At 39.5% G+C, this 26,176-nt stretch overlaps 3 protein-coding genes across 7 annotated transcripts in view; all 3 read right to left on the reverse strand.

Moving 5' to 3' along the window:
* slc10a7 (solute carrier family 10 member 7) overlaps positions 1–12,389 on the reverse strand; it is a 12,978-nt gene extending 589 nt beyond the window's left edge. Inside the window, exons 1-13 of one of the 5 annotated variants that reach the window (XM_036592409.1) lie at positions 12,026–12,388; positions 10,004–10,086; positions 9,632–9,768; positions 6,820–6,895; positions 5,516–5,554; positions 5,153–5,188; positions 4,934–5,017; positions 4,072–4,237; positions 3,765–3,816; positions 3,606–3,679; positions 3,227–3,372; positions 1,407–1,468; positions 1–147 (exon numbers count right to left, since the gene is read on the reverse strand). The exon at positions 1–147 is cut by the window's left edge and continues 589 nt beyond it. In XM_036592409.1, coding sequence (XP_036448302.1) covers positions 1,448–1,468; positions 3,227–3,372; positions 3,606–3,679; positions 3,765–3,816; positions 4,072–4,237; positions 4,934–5,017; positions 5,153–5,188; positions 5,516–5,554; positions 6,820–6,895; positions 9,632–9,768; positions 10,004–10,086; positions 12,026–12,125 — 1,014 coding nt within the window. In that variant the 5' untranslated portion in view covers positions 12,126–12,388 and the 3' untranslated portion in view covers positions 1–147; positions 1,407–1,447. Of the gene's footprint in view, positions 148–1,406; positions 1,469–3,226; positions 3,373–3,605; positions 3,680–3,764; positions 3,817–4,071; positions 4,238–4,684; positions 4,743–4,933; positions 5,018–5,152; positions 5,189–5,515; positions 5,555–6,819; positions 6,896–9,631; positions 9,769–10,003; positions 10,087–11,793; positions 11,938–12,025 lie in introns of those variants that run through there. The other 4 variants (XM_036592410.1, XM_036592411.1, XM_036592408.1 and 1 more) reach the window with 4 other exon arrangements.
* Positions 12,390–13,636: 1,247 nt separating this feature from the next.
* LOC118823024 (tripartite motif-containing protein 35-like) lies at positions 13,637–20,143 on the reverse strand. Its single transcript, XM_036592391.1, has 6 exons — positions 19,469–20,143; positions 17,726–17,821; positions 17,361–17,591; positions 15,750–15,772; positions 15,430–15,545; positions 13,637–15,050 (listed from the first exon to the last, which is right to left on the reverse strand). The coding sequence occupies exons 1-6, from the start codon at positions 19,871–19,873 to the stop codon at positions 14,506–14,508; spliced, it is 1,416 nt and encodes a 471-aa protein (XP_036448284.1). The 5' UTR covers positions 19,874–20,143; the 3' UTR covers positions 13,637–14,505.
* Positions 20,144–22,793: 2,650 nt separating this feature from the next.
* On the reverse strand, positions 22,794–24,878 carry LOC118823051 (nuclear factor 7, ovary-like). The gene is made up of 3 exons (XM_036592428.1): positions 24,790–24,878; positions 24,491–24,609; positions 22,794–23,759 (listed from the first exon to the last, which is right to left on the reverse strand). The coding sequence occupies exons 2-3, from the start codon at positions 24,510–24,512 to the stop codon at positions 23,209–23,211; spliced, it is 573 nt and encodes a 190-aa protein (XP_036448321.1). The 5' UTR covers positions 24,513–24,609; positions 24,790–24,878; the 3' UTR covers positions 22,794–23,208.
* Positions 24,879–26,176: the final 1,298 nt, after the last annotated feature.

Raw genomic sequence — 26,176 nt, forward strand, 5'->3', positions numbered from 1 at the left:
GGAAGTTCCTCTTCCCTAATCAAGATCTTCAGAACCACAGCCGGGTCCGGTTGGTTCCGGTTGGGTCCGGTTTGGTTCAGTCTGTCTGACTTTGGTCATGGCTCTCCAAAGATTTCAGATGGGCTGTAGATTGGTCAGTTTCAGTGCCTGCAGAGTAACAATAGATTGTGATTACGACAGAAGCAAAATGACAGATTTTCTAGAATGATGATGCTGTTAACTTCGTAACCCCTTAAACTGCAGACTTATCATTTGGTTTTTAAGCTTAAGGCTTATTATTCAGGACCTACTATGAATTATTCAGAAACTCCTACAAATTAACCAGAAACTACCATTAATTATTTATTAACTTCTACAAACTATGCAGTACCTACTATAAATAATTTGCTAATTAATATTTTTTTTCAGTAATTCTTAAAACCACCAAAAAGGTTTCTTTGGAGAAGTGCTATAGAACAGGGCTGCACAAAGTGTAACCCACAGGCCATGTTTGTCCCATAAAGACATTTGTTTAGGGTATCCATAAAGTCCTAACTACACACACCAATGAATGGCTTTTCCTAGGACCATATGCCCAGGCCAAGAACCATTTAGGAATCTATTTTCTAAAAGTGTGCTACGAAACTAATGTGAAAGGTATGTGGTTATAAGAGTGAGCAACTGAAGTCTGGACCCATATATAAGACCTTTAAGTTTAGGTTTAAGAGGTTTAAATAAAAGTTCAGTGTAATGTATCATACCTGGGACGTGTTAGATTAGTTATCACTGCATCGTTTTTTCTACGTTAAAATAGTAGAATAATTCCTAAAGTGCCATACCTCATTATGCGAGAGTGCTGATCTATGTGGACAAAGAGAAGCTGATGGTGGATCAGCTCTCCCACTCTGAGATACCTGAAACATTTTTGGTTTGGTTCATTACGCTGGTAAACGTTGTCTTTACTTCTCTACTTAACACCTTATCACTTAGGGTTAAGCTAAGGTTTAGGCTTTTTATAGATATATAAAGGGTCCCTGGAAAGGGTGTCTAAATGTGCCTCAATCTGTTTACTGTTGACTGAAACTGGATTTTTTTTAAAACAGTGACATTTCTTATTCCTGCAGGAAATAAAAAAAAAGATGGCAGGAAATAAAGAAATACATTTTTGACAGAAGTTCTTCTGACTGTAAGAAGGACCTCAGTGGCTACAAGTATTAAAATAAATGAAATATTATACTGCAAATATCAAACTTGAGAGTGCAGTGACGCCAACCATGACCCCACAAAATGTGTGAAAATTTTAACCCAACTAAATCTTAATATTACACTAATTTCCAGACAAAATGGTGCAACAGGGAGAGTGATATGAGATATGTGGTTTAGAGTTCTGAAATCTGGTTTGGAAATCCAGAACACTTTGCACTTACTGACTGGGACTTGCAGGCAGAGGAGGGAAGGGCATGCAGGCCTAGCGCACTAAGATACCAGACTGAGAGAGAGACGAAGGGGGGGGGGTGGTTAGAAGGGTAACAGATGGAAAAGCAAGAGCAAAACCGGCAAGGCAAACTGGACTGATCAGGTCAGAGATGTACAGTACTCAAAAGTAATCTTGGGACAATCCTATCATCGTTTGTTTTTTAGAATGATTTAATTTCTTAATGTATTGTGGAAATGTGCTTTAACATATTCAAAAGTACATAATATCAGCTATATTATGATTTATCAATCAATACTTGGAGCCCAACTGAGCAACAAGCTGGAAAACTTTCACCTAATTCCCAAATTATTTCAAAACAAATGTTGAGATACTAACATGAATACATGTACAAACCAGAGATACCATCCAACACACCTGACTCTTAATTTCATTAACATTCAGAAAGACAGAGCAAGACAGAACTCAGAACTCTTAAACACTTAAAACAGTTCAATGAACTCAAAATCAAGAGTGAAAAATGTACTGAAGTTGTGGAAAGAGACAGGAAAGAGACAAAACCTGCCAGATCATTCAAAAGAAAACATCCAGCAAACAGGACTGATTATCAGTAATGCAGTCATGAGCTCCATGCCTAAAAGACTTCAAGCTTTCATGCAAGAGACGAAATATGCAACGAAATATTAAATACTGACCTGCATTATCAAAAGAGAGAATGATGTTTGCCCTGCTAGTGTCTCAGTACTCTCACTTTTATTTATATATATATATATATATATATATATATATATATATATATATATATATATATATATATATAAATATATAAAATATGAATTGTATTCAAAGTCCAGGACTACCTGTGAGCACTGTATGTTTGTATTTGAATCTGCTATCTTATTACAAACACCCCTTGTACTACCACTCACAGGCCACTTTATTACAAACACCTACCTCATAGGTGCACTATACACTGTAGCCCATCTGTTGCTGCGCAATTCATCATCAACCCTCCAGCCCATTCTCCACTGGTCAGTTTCTGACCACAGTACGACTGTTGCACAGATATTACGTGGGTGGTGGTGCATTCTCAGCACAGCACTGACACTTACATGGTACTTTGTGTGGTGCTGGTATGAGTGTCAGTGGTGTTACTGGGATTTTAACACATGTGAGTGTCACTGCTAGGTTGAGAGTGAATCACCCAAAAATATCCAGCCAAGAACAGTGCTTTGGTCAGAAACTGACCATTGATGAATGGCCATCCTGTAGCCTAGTGGTTGCCAGTCCCGGGCCTGGAGCAGCCCTGCCCTGCACCTTTTCAGCATTTTCCTCTAACAAACTCAGGGCATGTTAATTAGCTGTTTAGCTGGACTATGTGCGGTAGAGCAGTAAATACACCAAAATTCAAGCCAGGGGACTTCAGACCTCAGATGAGGAAACACTGGAGTGTGTTAACCAATCAACTGATGGTTATTAGACCCTATATATTGGTTGGCCAACAATATCAGCTGACACAGGAATCCAGACTGCAACTAATATGGTCACAACTGTGACCACAATTATTAATATGCAAGTAATAAAATGAATTACGTCGCCAGTGGTGACAGGTAGCAACTTTTAATTTGAATGGTTAATTATGGGAAACTGCATCAACAGATGAGCTACAGTCTAACTGTACACCAGCTAGGTGGAGCCACAAGATAGTGAAGGTACCAGTCAGCATATTTTGCACTGTATGTGTTTTAGTAGTCTATATGTGTATTAATGATTTACCCTGCAGTGTTTGAGTATTTTTTGCATGTTTATTACCTTCTGAGTTGCATTCATCCACGTTTTGATGGTGGGCACTAGGATGCTGCCCAGCAGGATCTGAGCAGGATGGTATATGAGCAAAGGCACTGAGATCAGAGAGAGATGCTCATAGCCCTCAAATACAATCTTCAGCATGGGGATACCTGCACAAACATGCGGACAGATGAACAAAGACAAATGTGACCCACAGACATGCTCTTTAAGAATTAAACACATTTGCTAAAAAAGTAGTTAAATGAAAAATCATGTTTACACCATTTTCTCTATTGCTTGACAACCATGTACCATAACATTAAAGAGTTTCCAAAAGAACCAACTAAATAAACCTGAATCAAATAGTTAAAGAGAGACTTATATGGTCTAAACTCTAACTTACCCAGCGTTAGGGATTTGTGCGTCGAACAAAACATAATTGCAACAGAATCTGCTGCTGAGAAACCAGAAGACGCTCTACAGACAGATAAAACCAAATCCATTAGCTCATAAAACTTAGAGGAGAAATCTGTGTGAACGTGTTGGTTTGTGAGAGTCTTACCTGGTAGACAAGAGAAACGTCAGTAACATGAAAGTGAGCTGAATGGAGAAGACTGCAAAGGGAGAGAGAGGGAGAGTGGTAGATAAAAAAGGAGAGAGAAAGAGAGAAATAGTTATGGGTGGACAATATGACATTTTTTCACTACATGATATGCATCATAATATTTAGTTATTTTGATTGATATATTCGATGCATGACACCCACTTGGGTACACAAACATGCAGATGCGTACATACACACACAGATGCGCTAATGTCCGCATGGGCTTTGCACAATGAATTGTGCCCACCCACAGTCAGTCACTCACTGATAAAGACGATGAGAAGGAGGCTGAGGTGGTCCAGCTCGATGTCTGGGTTGGAGAAAGTATCACAGAAGGTGGTGTAGATGATCATGAGCAGAACCACACTGCTCACAGTCCCAAACGGGGGCTTCTTTCTCTCCAGCCAGTCCCTCAGAAACCTCCTACACACCTACAGACACATAATTACACAGAACAATACAGATCTATAAAGCACTGTGAAATTACCTGTAAAAATTTTAAAAATTAAGATCAGAAAAATATCTTTGAAACGTGATGACCAACATGCACTGACCAAACAGCAATTCACAAATAATAAACTAATAAATTAAGGGTTGGGAAAAGAATTGATTCTTAGATGCATCGTGATTCTCCATTGAAATATTCTGAATCAATTCAGAAACTGTCAATCAGATTTTTATATAGGGTCCCCATTTTCCATACTGTAAAATGAACTGGATAAAAAAAAAGATGCACCAAGAATGGCTTTTTTTTTTTGCATTTTGGCATCCTGAATCAAAATCTAATTGAATCGTCAGATGCCTAGAGATTCCCACCCCTACAATGAACAGAATACAATGAATAATTACAGTTTAATTACAGACAAGTAATTCCAAACCTTTGAACATTGAGGTTTCTGTTTTCTGTTTAGTGCTGGTGCGTCTTGCAGTTGTCAGCTGCAACACGACACAGTCCATCATAGAATATACAGAGTACAATAAAAATGGAGAGTCTGTGCATTTCCTGTTGTACAAAGCTTGTCTCATATTTTTTTTTGTGAAATAAACGAAAACACAGCTGAATAAATCATTTCTTTGTTCGCTCACCTGACCAGCAGACAATTACATTAATACAAATACAGTCTTACCTGTCCGACTATGAGAGGGACGACTACTGTCATAAAGAGCTGAGAGAATATGGAGGAGAATGGCACAGAGGAGGACGAGCCGAGCTACAGCAGAGAGAAAGAAGAAGAAGACAAAAAAACAGCATTGACTGGAAAAGTAACGTATATGCCAAACGCCAATAATCATGCATTTATAAACAGAGGTAATAAGTGGGTCATCGATGTAACAGATGTACTCACAAACACAAGCAGCAGCAGAGGTGTGACCACAATCCCCTGCAAAAGAAAGACTGATATCAATACAGGCAACCACTACAAGCCCATCACATTAAGTAGAGAACTTCTTTTAATATCAGCTCCTCCACTCTTCACTACAGCTCCTCTCTTCCCATTCCTTAGGCTGGTTCCTCCACTCTGCAAACTCACAAGCTTCAATTTAATTCATTAATAGCAAATGTAAGCCTTCTTTTTTATTAAGGAACAATTTTTGCAGCTTGAATTAGATTTTTAGGGCCAACAAGACTATTTTTTTAAGTGGTACATTTGCCCCAGCCTTCCGTCCCATATCCTCCCCTAACATCTCCCCCCCGCATTAACACTCACCAGAAAGCTCCCAAAGGCGGAGTTGAAAATGGCTGCAGCCTGTGGAAATAACAGTGACACACACAGACATGACAAATTTGAGATAAACTACAAAAAGACACACAAATCTAAAGACTCACTTCTGGGGTGTAGCATTTACCTTCTTCATACTCCAGTCACTTTGTGTATTACATCACACACTAGATGGGACAGGCTAATTATCAGTTAACAAAGCAGACAGGGCAAAGTACAGCTGTTTGGGAACATCTGGTTACATCACATGTTTTGCTGCTTTTCTAAGTGAAAATAAGTGTCTGCACGTTTGTTTGCTAAATTGAACATATTGGGGGGGAAATATTAAATGTGAACATTTTATACTTCATATGATTTTTTTTCCAGCAAAATTTGAAACTGTGTACCAAAATTTGTAAAAGAAGCCATATTTATGTTTGTTCCATCTACAGGAAGTGTTAACTTATTTTCACATCAACAAAATACGTAATTTGACTGGGGTGTTCAAACTTTTGCACACAGCTCTCTCTCAACAGACCAATCTGCCCATTTTTGAATGCTATTATTGCTCCACATCAGATTGTTGGTCTAATTACCCACAGCTGCTGACCAATTAATTACCCTGTCCATACCCTGAATGTGGCGTAAAAAACACATCCATCACTGTGTAAACATGGTGAATAGACTGGTTGTAGGATCACAAATGATAACGTTCAGTATTATCTGTTCATCTTTAAGCAAAGAAAAAATACATTTACATATACATACAGTGGACATAAAACATAGTTAATTAATTACACTCACAAAGTAAAATAAAACCCAGAGGTTGTTTTTATTTAGAAAGTCCTATTCAGGTGGGGATAGTGGGAGGTAGTGGGAGATGGGGTAATGTAATTTTAACACGGGACGTCTGTAATGTTTACGACCCATTGGAAAGGATAAGAAATCTCGATATAAGTGACAGAGATGGGAGGGGCTACCCGATTTACACACTCTCATTACACCAAAGAAAGTTCTGTAAACAATAAGTTTGGCTGCTCACAAGTAAAACTTCTCCAAACTTTTAACTTAACCCTAATGCTGTTTAGCCTAACCGTCTACATAGCTTTCTTAAGTGATTGTGAGACTCATTGTCACTACAGCCAGTGGTCAAACACTGCAATATAAAATCTATACAATATTTTTCTGTAATTTTACAAGTTTTGATGTTTAGAGTCATGTGAATAAGACTGAACTAGCTTAATAACTGCTCACTGACAGACAGTCCAGCAAAGCAAAGTTATTAAAGTAACCCAGACTGGTTTCTCTCTGACCTCATTTCCTCCTACAGCTTTAGTGAGGATGACTGCAGAGGAGACAGGAGGGGGCATACAGCCCACCGTCTGCAACCTGCAAACAAACAAACAAACACACAGACACACACACATTATGCTGCACCTACATGTAAAGGATCGTTCAGAAAAATGTTGAGTTACAATCATTATATCATATCAATTATTATATATGCCTGGTTAAAAGTTAATTAACGTATAATGTGCTGCTACTGTGTTTGAGCCAGTCAGGAGTGTTGTGAGGTGGGACAGCTCTAAGTATCTCTATGTGTCAGACGGGCAATGTTTCTGACTGTAGCAATTACATATTTATTTCATAGCTTCGATGTCTACACTGTTATTGTAAAATATCAAGAAAAGAAAAAAGAAAAGAAAAAAAAACTCTTCCATAAATATGTCAGCATTTAACTGGTATATATAGTCCACTGAAGTGATGTCATCATATCCAAATGAGAACTCCAAGTCTAAACTGTTTTTTTTTGTTTTTTTTCTATGGGAAAAAATTCATGGGGGTTTGGGGATTCACTGCTGTTGCACCCAATCTTTGTCAAATGTGGAATTTAAGTTGCCAGTTTCAGTACCTAATGTTGTTGTATAACAACGTTAAAGTTTAATGGTAGATTTTTCTTTCATGAAATGTCAATTCATCGTACATTTCAACCACAATCTTGTAATTCAGAGGATCCATTGCCATTTGAGGGGAATATGTACAGCACAAACTTATCAGCTTTGAAACATTTTAGTGTACTACAGGGAGTGATAGGGGCCATTTTTGAAAACAATGTTCATTTTGTCATAGAGGTGAAACCTGGAGTTCCTTCTTTGATGCTGACTACAAAACGACAAAGGCCTATAATGAATAACCTGAATAATCTGTCACCATTCCAACCTGCACCAGCTACCACACCACTGAGACTGGTACTGCAAGCTGTCAGTCAAATAGTGGGTCCTCCGGCTCTGTCTGCACGAGCAATCGAACCTGTTGGCAATCGATTTAACAAGCAGCTGTACTGTGACGCTGACTGTCTGCAGCAAGAACAGTAAGATATCGGCCACCACAGCTAATTTAATCACCTTCTGACTGGGAGCCTATGCACAGAACCTATACTTGTTTTTTGCTCATGCAAATGTCCAATGAGTCTGAAAGGATTTCAATTAAGCTGTCCATCTGTGAATAGCCTGGACTCCACGCCCCACCAGCCTGCATTCATTCTTTCCTTTTAAAAGACTGCAAACAAAAATGCTTACACGGAAAACAATGAATGAAAGTCACTGGGGATGAGCTACGTTTAGCTCCAACAACACAGTCATGCAGGTCAGTTGTTGTGCTAACTGTGATGTAGTACTGTTGGCTATTATTCTGTGTGTGAACATTTTAATATATTCTATTCTACATATAACAATTTCCTGTAATAATTTAACATCGCCTCGACTTCAAACTTGGTCCTCAATCTGTGTAAATAATGAAAGTATATATGCATATGATTTATATATAATGAATCATTTATAAAATAATATAAAATAACAAAATATATAATCTACATAAATATATAAACAAGATAATTACAGTAATATACAGGCTTTGGTTCAAAAGCAAAAAGAACCAAAACAAAACAAAAAAAAAAAACTGCTAAGCTGCTTTGTGTTTTGCCTAACAGCCCTTATCCGGGCATAAAATAACTGTAACACAAGGTCTTGGGTGGTTTATGGCTATTATAAAATGGCAACAAAATACAATGATAAAAACACCAAAGCTCAAAAAAAATGTGTTTATTATTAATTTACTAATAATCATAATAAACAACTCTTCCTCTTAGCAACTTAGTTTGTTGGCTATGGTTAAAAAGCAACATAATGGACACAATCGATTCCCGATTGTCCTTTAGCGCTCCTGGCCCAAGCTGATCAGATCAGGGCCAGGATGGGATGACCTGACATTTATACACAATTTAATTTTGCCACATTGTGTTTTTTATGTCGTTTTAAAGGCTTCCTTTATTCCAATTAAATATTTTGAAGTTTTTATTCAGTCCATTTCTATTGTTTATTGTTAGGCAACGACACCCAACAAGGTTTAAATTGGTTTAACAACCAAAACGACCGAGAATTAAACTACCTAAAAAAAATCTGCTCCTGATGACGTTTCCCTGTTTAGCAGCCCAGTATGGCTCAACAAACTTGCTGCTGCATTTAAGAGCAAAGTAAAAGCAAGACAGGAGTGTTTGATCAGGAATCTGATCAAGAAGAACTTTAAAGCCCCATAAATGCTGAATTCACCTGATGTGTGTGGTCATAAGGCTGGACACTGTGTATTCACACTGAGTACCGTCGTCGGCCAATCAGAGTTTACAGCTAGAACCATCTGTTTTATAATCAGCACTAACACACACACGTATGACAGCCAGTTATCAGGAGTCGTACTGCTGGACTCCACACTAATTAAAAATGACCGCAGTCCACTGGCTTTAACACCAGCAGCCTCAGAAAGTGTCATTCCAACAGTCATTTGCTCCCAGTGCAAACAGAGCAGCTCTGAGAGAGGTTTGTGTGTCAATATGCAGGTACATGAATGAGCTCATACAGCAGTATAATGTAGCCCCAGTGCAGGGAACCCATGTAATACATAGCAACCACCTGGAGACAGAGGCTCTATTCAGCCTCAGCTTAGCCGCACACAGGTAGGGAGAGAAAGAGACGTGTAACCTAAAAAGTATAGAGTGCTGTAGTGAGGAAGAGTCCTAGAGTTAGAGAGACTGATCACATGGACGAGACTGTGTCTGTGTGTTGGACTCACCCTTTGAGAAGCCATTCATTAATAGCAGTGAGCGCCAGCACTTTGAGAAGGAGCCAGATGGCCACAGGGAAAAACACCAGAGTAAACGTCTGAACAAACAAATGTAACTTCACATGCATTAACGCACTCGCCAACTCCTAAAAGGGAGGGATTAAGAGAGAAATAGAGGGAGAATGAAGAGTCAATCACTGATATACCCTGAAACATATCATGCAGTCAACAAAACTAAGTGACTGAACTTGAAAAACAGGCCACTCTGTGTTTTAAGTCTTTTTAAAGGCGTCCTTTATTCCAATAATGGATATTTGTAAATGTGAATACTGTATTTTTATTGTTTTATTGTTATTGCGTTGCTTCATTAAAAAACCCCACCTCGGTCTTCAGGGACAGGCCGCTGTTAAAGAAGATGGTCGATACGGCTACATAGGTGATGGTGATCTCTGGCCGAAGAGGACCTGAGGGAGAGCAGGTGAGACGGTCATAATACAGCAGGCAGCATGTCAGGCTGGTTGAACTAGCAATATTTCAAGGCAGCCCTATTTGTCTAAAGAGGCAAGCAGGAAGATGCAGCATTAAATAAATAATCTGATTTTAAAGAGGCGGGACTATAACTCTTATACGCCAGGCGCACTGTTATAACGGTCAACTCTCTTGAGTTCATCTTGACCAACCTCAGACGTCCCAGATGAGTTTCTGTGGGTGTTGGGATGGATTCATGTAATCACGGAACAGAAATCATTTAGTCAGACTAATCTCCATCCAGTTAGAGAAATCAGAAGCTACCAAACATCCACGTGCAGAGTAGCCTACATTACAACACAGCTGCAACTTCCAGGCAAACTGGCAGAAAAAGTGCATGTTCTGATCATCAGGGCCAAAATGACAAGCCTGGATCTTCATTTTCACAAAGTAATCACAAATTTAAAAAAAAGTCAAAATAATCGGCAAGAATCGCAATTAGGCCTCGATATTTCCCCCCAAATCGTTCAGCCCTGTTAGTAACACAATAGCAATATGGCATTTTATACATGTCGTGCAGCTCCAACTCAGTCTTATCACAATGAGAGAATCACATAGACACTGTGCACATACATGCTGTACTTCTATAACCTGATATCACGCTTCCCGTCACCTTATAGCGTGATAATGCAGTGCCTTAACAAGGAACGATCTGCACATAACCCAAGCACAGACCCCTGGAGTCATTCTTCCTCCTGTAAAAGTGTTTCCTCCTATTTGTACACTTAATAAAATGCTGTCACAAAACAGGCGTAAAGCAAACAGCCATAATGCAGGTAAATGCAAATGCCAAATGCCTCAAGACTCTGAATACACAGCATCTTTGACTACAGAGACACACACAGCACGGCTTTGTATTCCTGTCTTTCTGGGCTATTTCCACATGATGTAAATGCTGCTGTGCTCTACCCAACCCAACCCTGACATTTACCGCAGACATCTAACCCAACCCTAACTTTAACCTTAACCTCAGCAAAATATCAGCTTTAATCTTATTTTTTAATAAAACCTGCAGTTTTTGGTAAAGAACATCTTTACCATCTGTTGAGCAGCCAAACGTCCCCATAATGTCAGGTTTCATCATACTGGAGACATTAGGTCCCCACAAAGGACTAAATACACACACATTCACATGAATACACAGCATCTTTGACTAAAGAGACTTCACACACAGCGCAGCTTTGTATTACTGTCGTTTTGGGCTACTTCTATGCGTTTCTATATGATGTAAATGCTGTTGTGCTCTATCTAACACAGTCCTAGCCTTTACCACAGACATCTAACCCAACCCTAACCTTAACCTCAGCAAAATATCAGCTTTAACCTCTTCTATTTTTCTAATAAAACCTGCAGTTTTTGGTCCATCTGTTGGGCAGCCAAATGTCCCCATAACGTCACTTTTCCTCATCCTGGAGACATCTGGTCCCCACAAAGCACTAAATACACACACATTCTCAGTCAGTCAAGCAGAGAAGTTGCCATACAAGCCAAGCCACTCCAGCCTGATAGCAACACTTTTCTTTTTTCTGCCAGATCCGGGTCTGGCTCAGTGCAACGTGTCACTAAGTAAGTTGTGACCAAGGTAGTCGCCAAGAAAGCCTGTCTGACCACTTTTAAACGCACGAACTACTCATGCCTCTCACACATGCGCTTCTCCAAGCAGCCTGGCCAGGTTTTAAAGCTGTTTTGTGCCGTTTCCAGAGTTTGCAGCCAGACGCCAAGTTCACGAGAGAAAGAGGGACCCTCACACTGAGGCTGGCTCTCCGGATAAGATCACAGGGCTGAAACTGAGAGATGCGAGAACGTTAAGCGGCATGTTCGGCTGATAAAGTGGAGGATAAGCCCGTCTCTCTCCTCCTCTCCTCCTCCGCTCACCTCCTTTCACCCCGACAGACGGGCCGATCTTAGCGGCGCTGATCACCAACACGATCCCCACGATGAACCACTCCTTCCGGACCCGCGCTAACAGGCCCATTCCGCTGCACTCCCGTTGGCCGCCAAACCCCCGTCACTGCCGGACACACCGCGGAGCATCAGCCCGTCAGTCCGTCCGTCCCCAGCGAGCTGAACTGAACTGGAGAGCGGCTCCCCGCTTATTTCCGGACACATATGCGCAGCGCCATCAGTACCGTAATAACCGTCATTACAGCGCACACGGCTTTCTCAAAGGCCGCGCTCCAATAAGAGAAATAGTCTTCTACGTAGAACGCCTAGCAAGTGCGTAGAACTGGGCTGCGTCCCAATACACCACAAAACAGGCCTGGATTATGGCAAGGAGACATATTTTACTCTTTTTTTCAGTTTAATATTCTTCCCTGTGGTCTTTGAAAGGCATCTGAAATTCACAGCAAAAAAAAAACAAACTTTCATTCAGCTTTTATACAGTATGTTTTAACCACTCTTAAAAAAGATGGTTCTTTAAGGGCTCTTTAGTAAAAGCAATGGTTCTATTTAGAACTAAAAGTTCTATATAGAACCACTTGCATGCTTAAATGGTTCTTGGCCTGGTAAAATGGTTCTTCAGGCTGATGGGAAATGTGTTGTATATGGTTCTGTATAGAACCTTTTTAAAAATGGGTTTGTATAAGACCCAAAAAGAATTATACTATTGTTACAAACTTAACATCATAACAATAGCAGAACCGTTTTTGGTGCTATATAGAACCATTTTCAGAAAAGTTCTATATAGTATGTAGTATATAGTAACTATATACAACACGTTCTCCAACAGTCTGAAGAATTGCACCATGCAGAGAACCATTTAATCATGCAAATGGTTCTTTGAGTGTGGATATATAACACCATTGTCTTGACTAAAGAACCCTACCATCCTTTGTAAGAGTGTAGTATTTTCTTATCTGCAAAGGTAGAGTTGTTAATTCCATATTCAAATGAGGAGACTCTCATTGGCCGACCCCGTGGAGGGGTGTGACTGGGTGGAACAGGTGCGGAGGCGGGGTCAGGGAAGTCTTGTGCTGCTATGTATAACTGTATGTATGATGTTTCTGAGTAATGTTTACGTTCATAACCCTGTTTTTCCACTTTGTGAGTGTGTGGTGACTTAATGATGATACTGTCTTGCTGACTAAGCAGTGTGAACACACTGGAGTTTAGCGCCAGCTTGTGTTACATCTATGTTTTACATTATATGGGTGTAAGTGGCATTAAATCTATGTTTTACACTATATGGACCTATCAGAGGTGTCTGTGCAACACGTCCTTATCTTAGACTTCTCCTACGTATCAATTTTGTATCAGTAGTTTAAGGTCAGAAATCTCAGTGCTCCAAGTTAAAACGTCATCCATGTAGCCTAGTAATTGCATTGTTTTTCTAGAGCTTAGTGATAAACTGATGTTTTCAATTGCAAATAAGATGCAAACATTCTTCCTGGAAGGCACATCAAGTTATCAGTTAAATGACAGAAGCTAAGGTGTTTACTTGCCTATAAAAAAGGCTTGAAAACATAATCCAATGGAAACCTGGCATCCAATGACAGCACGTTTATTCTTGTTCATGTCTGCGCTGCGAATTCACATTGAAAACGGCAGAGGCAGTGGTGACAGTGTGAAGGGTGGTGGGTGAAGGGTTGGTGGGTGTGGTGTGGTTATTGCAGTGGAGGAGTAGGTGAGTGTGATTATTCTAGTGGAGGGCGGGGCGCTACTTTGCTGTGATGAGGAAAAAACACAGGAATTTATATAATCTCATGCAGTTTATTTCACACAGTAAACTACTAATCTCTGAACCAAAGCAGAGTTTTAAAGATCTAATGATGGAGAAAAATGCAGGATGATAGAGAAATAAAATCTACACTGAAAATGAGTGAAATCTCACTCAAATAACGTTTCTAATGTTGTAATGATATCAGGAGTCACTCTATGACACTTTAAATGACACTTTAAGATGACAGCCCAGGATGACAGCGGGGGGGAGGATTATAACCGTGAGGCCTGGGGGGACAGCGTCTGAGTTTCGAGCCCCACCTCCTGAGCACCTCCGATCCTGCAATGAGGCCACTTTAATAGGCCTAATGTTGGATCCCAGAGGCCTCACTGCAGAGCAGGTGAAGGCTCAGAGCAGAGAGTGAACAGAGAGAGAAGAGGGGTGAGCAGCAGCAAAAAGGAGCTGAAACCTCTCATGTGAGAAAAGGGACTGAAAAGGGCCAGTTTTCATTGTGTTTTATGTTTGATGTGAACATAAAGTTCAAATGCTTGCTGAAACGTTCACTCCTGCCGCCAGCATCCTTCCTCAACCCGGGGTAGCTCAGTCTGTGCTACCACATGTAGTGACATATTCTTATGATCATAATTCAGACACTCACTACCTGTATAAATGTTCATTCTAAGCAGCATCAACTTTAACTGTGCTGTTCCACTGTTACTGACGTCTTCACTGGTAAGATCCTCAGAGGATGATTAGACACATTACAGAAAAGTGGTAAAACTCTCTCAGTGAAAGTGTGTGTTATAGTGTGCAGGTGTGTGTTGGTTAGAAGATCAGTGAAGGTCACTTTCCCCCTGTCCCAGTCCAGCTGCACTCTGACCCTCTGCAGCTTCTCTTTAGGTGGGAGAGAGTGACCTGACTGTCCTGGACAGAGTATCCAGTATTTATTACTGCTTCTACTGTAGTTCAGACTCCACACGGAATCCCAGAAAGAGTTTCCTTTTCTTATTACAGACTCTGTTACCACACCCAGTTGCCAGTTATCACTGTCTCCAACCTGGACGTCCCAGCAGTGTGTCCCTGAGTTAAAACCCTCAGAACCCAGAACACACAGGTACTTATCAAATCTCTCTGGATTATCAGGAAGTGATGTTTCCATGTATGTGTTTTCTACAGCAGTGAGATCATCAGACAGGTGGAGGTCTGGATGTGTAGTGTTGGGGTCCAGAGTAACGGGGGCTGAGGAGACAGAGCACAATGAAATATCAGGTTAGTGTGTGTTTATGTAATCTTTGCACTTTATTCCCATTACTTTACTGTTCTAGGACACATATTCAGTCTGGTATCGGTCTAAATCCCTCTGTTATTTTATTGCTGTATAGTGATCTTCCAGTAAAAATCCAGTGCTGGTCTTAAATAATTTACGTCCTCTAATGTTGTAAAAATTTAAATAACTGATTTTAAATGATTTTTTATCTGTTCCATCATTAGATTTCTTTATGATTTTGACTGAATTGCAGATAAACATCTAAAAATCCAGGTGTTAATGATGGTTAAATCTTCAGTACTCCAGAACCTGATTATATCTGAAAAAGCCTTTAAGAGAAACACAACTTACTGTACTGGAGAATCTCCTGCATGTTCTCCCACACTCTGAACTTCAGGTTGGAAAGGTGTTTCACTACATTGATCAGAGCTCCTGATGTCTTTTCTGGATCTGTCGTGTGCTGAACTCTGACAATGCAAATAGTGCATAACATCATTTTGTAATCTGGTTTGCAGTTTGCAGGGCATTTCATTTAAATGGATGCTAGAATGTAATGTAACCTACTCGACTCCTACTAAAATGTGCTTTGTTATGCTGTAAACACTGAATACTGAAGATGTCAACACATAATTTCACAAATAAAATGGCTCAGCATTAAAATGTAGACTTACTGTTTCATTGTAGACTTTAGGTTCTGAGGGGAAACAAAGAGAGAAGAGAATCATTGATGTAGTTTGAATCAAATATCAGTGATTTTTTTCACTTTTATGAGGGAAATAAAATCTCATTTAAAGCTCCTCCCTCAACAATGAAATAAATATTATAGAATATTAACAGTCTCAGCTGTTGGGATGCTGTTCTTGTTTTTACTCCGATCTTTTTCATTCACTGTGAACCATTTTGTTTGTTTGCATAAGTGAGTGAGTAAGTAGAGAGTGAGTGAGTGAGTGAGTGAGTGAGTAGAGAGTGAGTGAGTGAGTGAGTGAGTGGGTGAGCAGAGAGTGAGAGCAGGGGTGTAGCCAGAACCTTCACACTACAGTGGCCGTGTGTAAGTGTTGCAGGCTGCTCAGTGACCCTGGAAAAGTAAACAACACACGGCAGCAGCTATTTGTTAATTTCTGTTTTAGTGTTTTATTTTCTGGCACAGGTCAGACTTTGACCCGATTTATATTACAAAATATAAGGGAGGAAAATTTCTTCATGTAACCCTGGCAGACAGTGCGTTCAGTAGAAATTCAGGTAGCTCTCCAAGTGAAACTTTAGTACAACTTTAACTTAAAATGCAATGAAGCTTAGTCTGTTTTCAATAAACTTACATTCTCAAAGTGTGTCCTCTTGATATTAGTATCAAACTACACTTCTATAATGTGGATGTTATGTTTATTGGAGCGACGCACCTCACAGTCTCACGCTCTGTGAAATTTAAGCTAACATTACTGAGGCTGCTTTCCGAACCATGCACTTCTATGCTTTACGCACCATACTAATGAATGCACGACTAATGATGGTGCACTATTTTTTTTACATCCTATTTAGTGCTGCAGTTTGGGCCGCTGCCTGAGTGTTTTGAGGTTGGTGCTGCGCTGACGTCAACTGAGAGCAGCGAGCAGTTCTGCTGTTTTAAAGCTATTTTATAAAATTAACTATGCAACCAAACTGTCCAGGGACAATGTATTTACACAGGTTTTGGACAGCGGCATACTAAGCATTTAGAACTATTCATTTTGAGAGGCAGGCTGTCTCACTTTGTTTAACTGGGGTGGCCAAGGTTTATGATATAGCAGCACTGGCCCCCTCTGGCCACCCCGTGGCTCTGCCCATTGGCTGTACTTTCATTATGTATGAAAATGAATACGTCTGTTTCAAATGATGTAACCATCACTGCCCACATGCTTCTTTGTGCCTTTTACGTTGGCATGGATGTTAAGCAATACATCAAAAGTTGCTGAGAACAATAAACATGGCGAGAGTGGAGGAGGTTGTAGTAATGTACCTACTACGAAAAAGACAAAAGAAGCAGCGGTGTAGTCTGTGAGGTCATTAAATATTTCGAGACGTGGAGAGAGAATTATTTTCACTTATATTACCTATGAGAGAAACTGACGTTGTGTCTTGCTTGAACTATTGGCTACACTGCCCCCACAATTTCTGGTGGTACTGCTTCGTTTTGTCCATATCCATAAGCTTTCAGAGAATGTGCACAAACATGGGTGGAATTAATGCTGAGTACAGATAGAAGACTTCATATCTGTATTTAACACTGAGCATAAATGAACGTTTACCTGTAAGAACAGAACGTCCTCAGCCTCCATTTCCTTCTCTATGTGTCTGATTGTGTCTGAAAGAGCTGATATTTCTCCATTCATCTCCTCAATCTTCCTCCTCATCATCTGACTCTTCTGCTCCTCTTCCTCCTTCAGTGCAGCTATCCTTGCTGCTTCTTCATCTCTTAGAAACTGGTGAAGCTTCTCAAACTCCTCCTTTATCTGCCTCTCTGTGTGCTGGGCCTGCGTCTGGAATGAGAGACCATTAGGAAACACAAACTCTAACAGATGATCTACAAGCATTTACCACCTACAGGAGAAGTGGACACTCATCAGAAACATGACCTCAGCAACATGTTTCACAATTCAAGATGATGTTTCACCTTAATGTGAGCTGCTGTTTGGTCATAGTCTTGTTTAGCTTCCTCTAAGACTTTCAGATTCTTCTGTAGAGGCTCCAAAGCAGACTTGAGTTTATTCTGAAAGTGAACAATCACAGGTTAAATCATGTTCTAGCTGGTCTTTTAAAGTATTTAATAGTAAGTGTGTAAATGTGCTGAGTGTCTCAGAGAGTGTAACCCCTCAAAACAGAATGACAGGCTTTCTTTTTGTCATAAATTGATTGTGGCCTTTTCACAGGTCCAGCGTGTAGACAGGGCAGAAGGGGCGATTGAAGTAATTTTGGGCTCCTTATCTCAGTTGATTTGCCTCAGCAGCATATTTCGTATTCATAAAATGTGTCACATTTTTATAATAACTCTTATTTTGTTACAGTTTCCTATAGAACTAATCCATTAATATATTTAGTTAATGATTAATGCTTATCTGGTTTATATTATTCTTTTTTTTCTGCCAGATTTTTGTCCGCTAACTCGTCCTGCAGTTTTTGAGATATTGACACTATTCCAACTCCAGGAAATTTTGATTTTTGATTTTGAGACATGGGGTCCAAAAGGTTACTTAATGGGTCCTGGATCCCCCATAAGCCCCTGTATTACGAACCTTGGTTTTCATATGATCATTATTGAATTAGTCAAACTCACTAAAATCTCCACAAACAGTCTCATTTATCCAGCTTCACATCATGAACTCCAGAGGTTCTTCTTTTTCTGTTTCTTCTGGTGTTTTTGAAAGCCTGATTTGTGTCTTTGGCAGCTACATCGTTTGAATTAAAAAAAAAAAAAAACTTACAGAATGTGACTGGACTGAACCACTGACTGTTTATATGAGAGTGGTCTGGTAATTGGAGGGGTGACAGTGCTGGTGTCACTGTATCTACTCACAGTTTTTAATTATTATTTAATAAATGAAGAAAATCAATGAAGAATGTTTAAGTAAGCCTAATAGGTTCAGTCTTTGTGGGCCCCTGTCTCTTTGAGCCCTTGGAATCATTCTAATCCCCCACCCCCTTATGGCACCCTTGGCCGGACCACTTGTAGTTCTGCTCTGCTGCTATTTTCAGTCCAAACAGTCTATATCTGGAAATCAAATGGCAAAACAGCCAATTTTGAATTCATTGTTATGAGAACCAACACATGTGCATATATCTGCCTATTTAGGAAGAGCAAAATCATAAAATGAAACAAGTGGATGCCCTGCAGAAATCCAACAACACAGAACAGTTAAATAACTACACTATCATAGCAGTAGGTATAGTCCCTTTTTCCCATATGTGTCATTAATTGTAGCATATTCAAATGAGAAGGTTTGGGACTGAATGCATATAATATTTACACAGTTCATGATACAGTTTTAGCATATTTATGGATTAATTTGATATAGGGTGAAGCTGTGTGGTGATTTGTGGTAACAAGTTTAATGTCTGATTTTTATCTGATTTAGGAAAATGTTGAAGTGTGATTTATTGTTCTGCTGGGGGTGTCTAACTGATATGCTGCAGCTCTGCCATTCATTTATGTATGATGGAAAGTAAGGCTTTTGCTTTAGGATATATAATATTGTAGAATATATATTCTAGTTTTCATAGGTAAGTAAAGAAAACTGATTTGATCATTTTATTCATCTTTATTTGTGCCTAGAGAGCACAAACACCATCAGATAGGCATAACAAAAACAGGCCTTTACTCATTTGAGAAGAAAACTCTTACTAAGAGCAAGTGTCCTACCTTAAAGTCAGTCACAGCTTCATCTGTTGGACAGAATTTGTGATCTTTGTGTTTCTTTGAAGTCTGACACACCACACACACAGGCTGCTGATCATCCAGACAGAAGAGTTTGAGTTTCTCATTGTGCAGAATGCAGAGCACCTCAGACCCTGCTGAAGATCTCTGACTCCTGCTCTCTAGAAAAGACTCACAGAGGTTTTTCAGTGTAAGGCTAACAGGAGGCTCAGATCTGGAGGATCTTCTCCTACAAACTGGACATTCTCGAGACCCCTTAGTTTCCCAGAACTGCTGCAGGCAGGTTTTACACACACTGTGGCTGCACGACAGAACAACAGGATCCCTGAAGATTTCACAGCACACAGGACACGAAAGCTCTTCTTCTGAAAGAGGGTTTCTAGCAGCCATTTCCTCCAACTGCTGCTGTGCTGTTTCTCTGTAATGGCTCCTTTAGTCCAAACTCCACTTTCTCTTTTAGGACGTCTGTAATGATCAGAGCAGCACAGTTGAGAATCAGCCACCGTAGCCCTTCAACCCACTGAGTGAGTTTTAGCTCCTTTCAGAATCACACATCAAGAAACAAACACATACAGTCACTGTTTAAAAGCTCCTCATTGGTGTCTCTGAGTGAAGTGAAAGCAGAATGAAGAAAGATCAGAGTGACGGTATGAGATTCACTTCCGCCAACAGGTAGAGGAGGTGTAGAAGAGGAGGAGCTTTAAAAAAGGAGGAGCCAGTCAGATGCTCAATTCTAACTGTGTGCTTTCTACACTAGATGGCAGCAGTTTGTTTTCTTCATCCTGGTGAAAGCTGACAGTGAAGACACTGGGCATTCATTTAATCACTAGAACTAGCTGGATAAAGTAGCACAGACTGTCAGAAATCTGTGTTAATGTGAGAAGAAAATGAAGGATCAGAAAAGGAAGACAGAAGATGAGAGAAAAGATCCTTACATCAGAATTCATAGCTGTTATTGATATTAATATCAGGATACTCACAGTACAAGCAGTGTTACAGTCTCCAATGAAAACACTGGAATGGTGAGGACAGTTCTGTCAAGAACAAAAATACTAAACTGACCTGCCTGCAGTCCAGACTTGTCACCACTGAATATATTTGCTGCATTATTTAATGAAACATATTACAAATAAGCCCCCAAGCTGTTGAGCAGATGAAATCCTATATCAAACAAGAAAACATTTCACTTTCAAAACTACAGCAATTGGTCTCATCAGTTGCCAAGCACTTACAGAATGTTGTTAAAAGAAGAGGTGATGAAACATAAACATGCCCCCGTCCCAACTTTTTTGGAAGATGTTGTTGACATTAAATTCAAAATTGGCATATAATTTTCAAAAAACAATAACATTTCTCAGTTTCAACATTTTATATATTGTCTGGTTTTATTTTCCATAAATTTGGATTTGTGTATCATATAACGCTGTACTTTCATTTACATTTGCCACAGTGTTTTATATATAAATACTGAATTTTCATAAGAATAGTTACACAAGGCTTCACAGTTTGCTTACTAAATCATTTAATGTGCATAACTAAACACTCCTAGTTCTCAGAGAGAGAAAATATGATTAAAAAAGGGATATATGAGTTAATAGTTAGATTACTCCAGAGACATAACTAACATAGCTACTGCTATGAGAAAGTAAACAACATGATTAATAAGAAGAGAAAAATATATAATTTCTAAATAAGGAAACAATTCAGAGGTTGTATAAACTGCCTATAGCACAGTATACATCATCTTAGCACAGCAGCTGTCCTTAACAGTCTTAAATGATATTTGTATGAACACAGATACTGGCAAAATATCTGTGCTAGAGTTGCCAGATTCTAGTGCTGCATTTGATACTCTTGGCTATAACATTTTTCAGACAGACTGGAAAACTGAGTAGAGCTTTCTGGAATGGTCCCAAACATATGTGGAAGAACTGTGCAACTTCATTGCAATCAACTACAAATCTAAAAGGGAAACACTGACCTGTGGTGTTCCACAAGGGTCCATTCTTAGGCCCTTACTGTTCTTGTATCTTTTGTATTGTATCTTTATACACTACCGCTGGGTCAAATCCTTAAAAGTATCTTAGCATAGCTATACAGGCGACACCCAGATCTACTTAGCTCTCTCACCTGATGACTACAATCCAATTGACTTCATTTTATGACATTGCCTAGAGTCAGTAAATGACTGGATGGAGAAAAGCTTTCTCTAGCTAAAGAAATAAAATCTGAGGTAACTGTATTTGATAGTAAAGAGCAAAGCCTCAAAGTTAGTCCTCATCTTGGTGCCAAAGCTTTGAGGACTAAGGATAAAGTCAGAAATCTTGGCATAACAATTTTTGATTCAGAACTGAATTTCAGCAGCCATGTAAAAGCAACACAAAAGTCTTTTACCATCTCAAGAACCCACCATAGTTTCAAAATTTCATGTTGCATCTTATTTTGTCTTTTTATTTTGAGCTATGTACTTTGTACCTTCTTTAACTATCTTTGCAAAAGCCTTTCTGAGGTGCTAGATCTCAGGATGAGATAAGCTCTTTTAGCGCTATTTGAAGCTTAATTTATGACATCTTGTTCTTTCATTTTTGATGGTTTAATGGTAAAGAAGTCATCATCTCAGTGATAGTATGAATTACTTGTAACGAATTACAATTTTACAAAGATGATAAGAAATATTACTTAGAGGCCAAATGGGAATTTAAGTAAACGTTATTCACTTTGGATGATTCTGACATGGAGATTTTAAGGAATACAGCACTTTTTATTTCAGCTATGGTCTTACAGCATGTTGCAATCATGGAGTTTACACAAGACTGCTGAAACTGGTAGGATTTTTAAGAGTCATTTTAGGTGAAAATACTCCAGCATCACTCTTGGTAAACCAGTCTTTTAATAGAATGTCATTAATTAGTCTGACGCTGATGTCTATTAAAATTATCATAAGCACAAAACACTGAAGGCAATTTCCATTAGGTAGAACCGAGTGGCTCTGAAAAAACTTTTTGCAAACAAGCAAAGTTTCAGTTTAAGATTTATTTGTAACTTAGTTTCAAGTTTAAGTTTAATAAAAACCTGCTTTAAACTCAGGTTCACAAATGAGTTTTCCTTTACTGTATTCCATCTGTAGGTCTCTGTTCATAAACATAAACTAGCAAAAACAAATTTACTATAAAATGAAATAATGTTTGTATAAATTCAGAAAAAAGACACGTCAGTCACGACTGCATATGTGTACATATTTCTATACTGTGGTCTATTTACACAAAGTTAGGTTAGTTCATCATTTATGTTGAATAGACTCTCCCAAAATTTTACACTGCTGCACTGACGTTGAACTGCATGCTTGCACTGGGTCGGTATGACCAACAGGTCAAAACAAGCTCAAAACAAAGCGCGCTGTTCCCTGATTGATGTTCCTTGAAATGTAGTGGAGTGAAAGTAAAAAGTCGCCCAAAATAGAAATACTTCAATAAAGTACCGAAACACAAAAAAACTGCTTAAGTACAGTAACAAATTACATTTACTTAGTTACTGTCCACCATTGGGTAGAATAGGATTCCAGGGTATGACTGAAGCATACAAATATGTTTTAAATGCTTGATTTTATCCACTGTTGTTCCCAGTGGATAAAATCAAGACCCAGCTATACGCTATTTCCCACTCAGACTCCTGTTTTAGTCAGAAATGTGTCATGTTATGGTAGACAAATACATTTTACTGTGACTTTAACCTGCACTGTGCTGTTCCTCCATTATTGACGTCTTCACTGGTAAGATCTTCAGAGCACAGTCATCCCAGTTACAGAAAAACGGTAAAACTCTATTAGTGAATGTGTCTGTAATTGTGTGCAGTTGTGTACAGTTTGCAAGATCAGTGAATGTCACTTTCCCCCTGTCCCAGTCCAGCTTCACTCTGACCCTCTGCAGCTGCTCTTTAGATGAGGCACAGTGATCTGGCTCTCTTGGGCCACGTATGAAGAATGTACCACTGCTTTTACTGTACTCCAGACTCCAAACTGAATCCCTGAAAGAGATTCCTTTCCTTTTTACAGACTCTGTTATCACACCTAGTTCCCAGTAGTCACTGTCTCCAACCTCAACATCCCAGCAGTGTGTCCCTGAGTTAAAACCCTCAGAACCCAGAACACATGCACACTTATCAAATCTCTCTGGGTTATCAGGAAGTGATGGTCCCTGTTTTCTAAATTCTACAGCACTGAGATCATCAGACAGGTGGAGGTCTGGATGTGCAGTGTTGGGGTCCAGAGTAACAGGGGCTGAGGAGAGAGAACACATACATCATCTTCAGATTTGCCTAAAAACGACTCTGCTACGTTTGTGGTTTAGTTCTAGTGGGTTAAAACTTGATCATTTATAAAGCCAAGCTGTGAAAGTATGTTAACACATCCTCTACAGGGACAAACTTTAATAATAATAAAATGAATAATTAAGTAAAACACACTGTGACAGTGATAGACCTCACCATTAGTACCAGTGGCACACACAAACCTCTGTTTCTCCTGTTTGCAATAAGGTGTGTCATTATATTTGCTGTTTATCGTTAGTTGGTAATATGAGCTTTTGGCTGTTTGACTGGTGTGCAATGTGCACAAAAGTAGTCTTTTGTTTGCAGACTTGACAAGTCAGATGCAGTTAGCTAGCATGTTTAAACCTTTGCATAACCATCTTCAGCTCTGTTTTAACCATCTTAGTTATACTGTCTCTCTAGTAACTTTGCTAAGTAGGCCATGGAAGTGTAAACCCATCGCAAGCCTGAAAAAAACAATTGTTCAGGGCTATATCCAATGGCCTGGACCTGGTCACGCCCCTAATATAGTCAGAATGTATGCTAAATAAGACTTTTTACATGCACACAGGCCTGGACATGACTTGTTATGCCCTTGGGTCATATATGTACTTATTACTTATCCTTACTCAATGCTCCATTCTTAATAATGTTAAAAAATTCTCTATGTCTGGAAGCAAATTATGCGGGAACAGAACTTACTGTACTGGAGAATCTCCTGCATGTTCTCCCACACTCTGAACTTCAGGTTGGAAAGGTGTTTAGCAACATTGATCAGAACTCCTGATGTCTTCTCTGGATCCTTTGGTGTGAGCTGAGCTCTGAAAATACAAGAAAGTATCAAATAAATATTTCTACTACTATTGGTTTTGTCATTTAAATAATAATAACCTTATTCACTATAATGTCATTGAAATGCTTTCATTTTTCCAAAAATACAGTAGATTTGAACATTTAATTTAAAAAAATCTGACCAAAAGGGTAGAATGACTATTACTTACTGGCTCAATGTGACCTCAAAGTTCTAAGAGGGAGATAAAAAATAATTCTGCCGAACATAATCTACCAGCATCAATTTAGAGAATATTCCACTGACACAACCCACAATCAGGCTTGCGAAATAAGTCTCACATTACTGGGCTTGGATGTTTGCCTGTGATTGTGCCTCTACATGTTCTCATAGCAATGGCTGAGTTTTCTATTGTGCAAATAGATTTCCACTCATGGACATGTCTCAACTATCAGGGGAGAATAGTTGGCAAAAGAGAACTGCTTCCCAGCAGATGTCATGCTCCACTTGCCCCTGTACTGGTGCTAAAGTGAAGTGCCACATCTTCTCCAACTGTGGAATAAGTCATGGTAGTGTGGTGCTAGACAGTCTGCTCAACTCATTTGATTTAATTATATCGTCTAGGTTCCCAGAATGCTCCAAACGACTGTCTGTCTGGCAGGCCCTTGCCTGGCATTTCCTAAGCTCCACCCTGCTGCTCTTCAGCCTAGACCTCTTCCATATGGACCATGGTAAAAAGTTAACACTGGTGCTTGGGACCACTGTAAAAGACTTCTTGTCTAATATTTTGAGCCTACATGGCAACCCTTGAGTACTGACTGTTTACTTTCCTAGAAGAAAGGCAAATGTGTCATAATCACTCCTCATTTTACCTCCCTGCTGCCAACGAAGCCACTGAATGGTTCAGCCTTATGCTTAAACATACAATCCAGCAAGCTATCCAGCAGAACCAGTCTTAGAAAACTGCAGTCACTGACTTTGTGCATGTGTATTGTGCTACAACTTCAAGTGTCTCTATAGGTGGTACCACCCTTATCTACTGCTCTGTTTCCACTGCTAGTATCTCACCACCAGCAAAGAATGAAGGCATACACTGATTGAAAGCATGCTGCACTCGCTGCTAGGTTCCAATGTGTGGGTGAGAAATACCTTGCAATTTTCCCTAAAGCCAAGAAATTTAGTGACCCTATGACACTAGAGTGATGGAAGAACTAGGAATGCCGCGTCTCATCCAGACTGCAGCCAGCAGGTGGAATCTACAAGCTGCTGGAATATAGTTAGGAAGTGATGTAATATTTAGTTGTTGCTCTGATTTGCTGATGATTGCTGATCATTAAAAGAAGCTGATGTTATCTAATTACTCACCATCTGCTGCAGCACTTCGGCTTAAAAAGAGGAGAAAATCAAGCTCCACTTTTGTTTCAGATCTGAATAAGGCGTTTCTGTCCATCCTTCCACTGTGAGAATACAACTCAGTGCTATGGGTCTGAAAGGATGTGTAGCTGTCAAGAAGCCCTTACTGAGAAAAAAAAATGGACAGAAAAGATTTGAATATTCAGACAATGAAACTGCTGAAGACTGGCCACCCCAGAATTCAG

Source organism: Colossoma macropomum, unplaced genomic scaffold, assembly GCF_904425465.1.
Source record: "Colossoma macropomum unplaced genomic scaffold, Colossoma_macropomum, whole genome shotgun sequence".
NCBI lineage: Eukaryota > Metazoa > Chordata > Actinopteri > Characiformes > Serrasalmidae > Colossoma > Colossoma macropomum.

Bases quoted from the DNA above. Each gene is read 5' to 3' on its own strand.
- LOC118823024 (XM_036592391.1), bottom strand. From the start codon at position 19,873: ATGGCTGCTAGAAACCCTCTTTCAGAAGAAGAGCTTTCGTGTCCTGTG. The intron at 17,822-19,468 runs GTAGGACACTTG...GTTCACTTTCAG, and splicing joins AAGCTGTGACTGACTTTAAG to AATAAACTCAAGTCTGCTTT. The intron at 15,051-15,429 runs GTAAGTTGTGTT...CTGTCTCCTCAG, and splicing joins GCAGGAGATTCTCCAGTACA to CCCCCGTTACTCTGGACCCC.
- LOC118823051 (XM_036592428.1), bottom strand. From the start codon at position 24,512: ATGCAGGAGATTCTCCAGTACA. The intron at 23,760-24,490 runs GTAAGTTCTGTT...CTCTCTCCTCAG, and splicing joins GCAGGAGATTCTCCAGTACA to CCCCTGTTACTCTGGACCCC.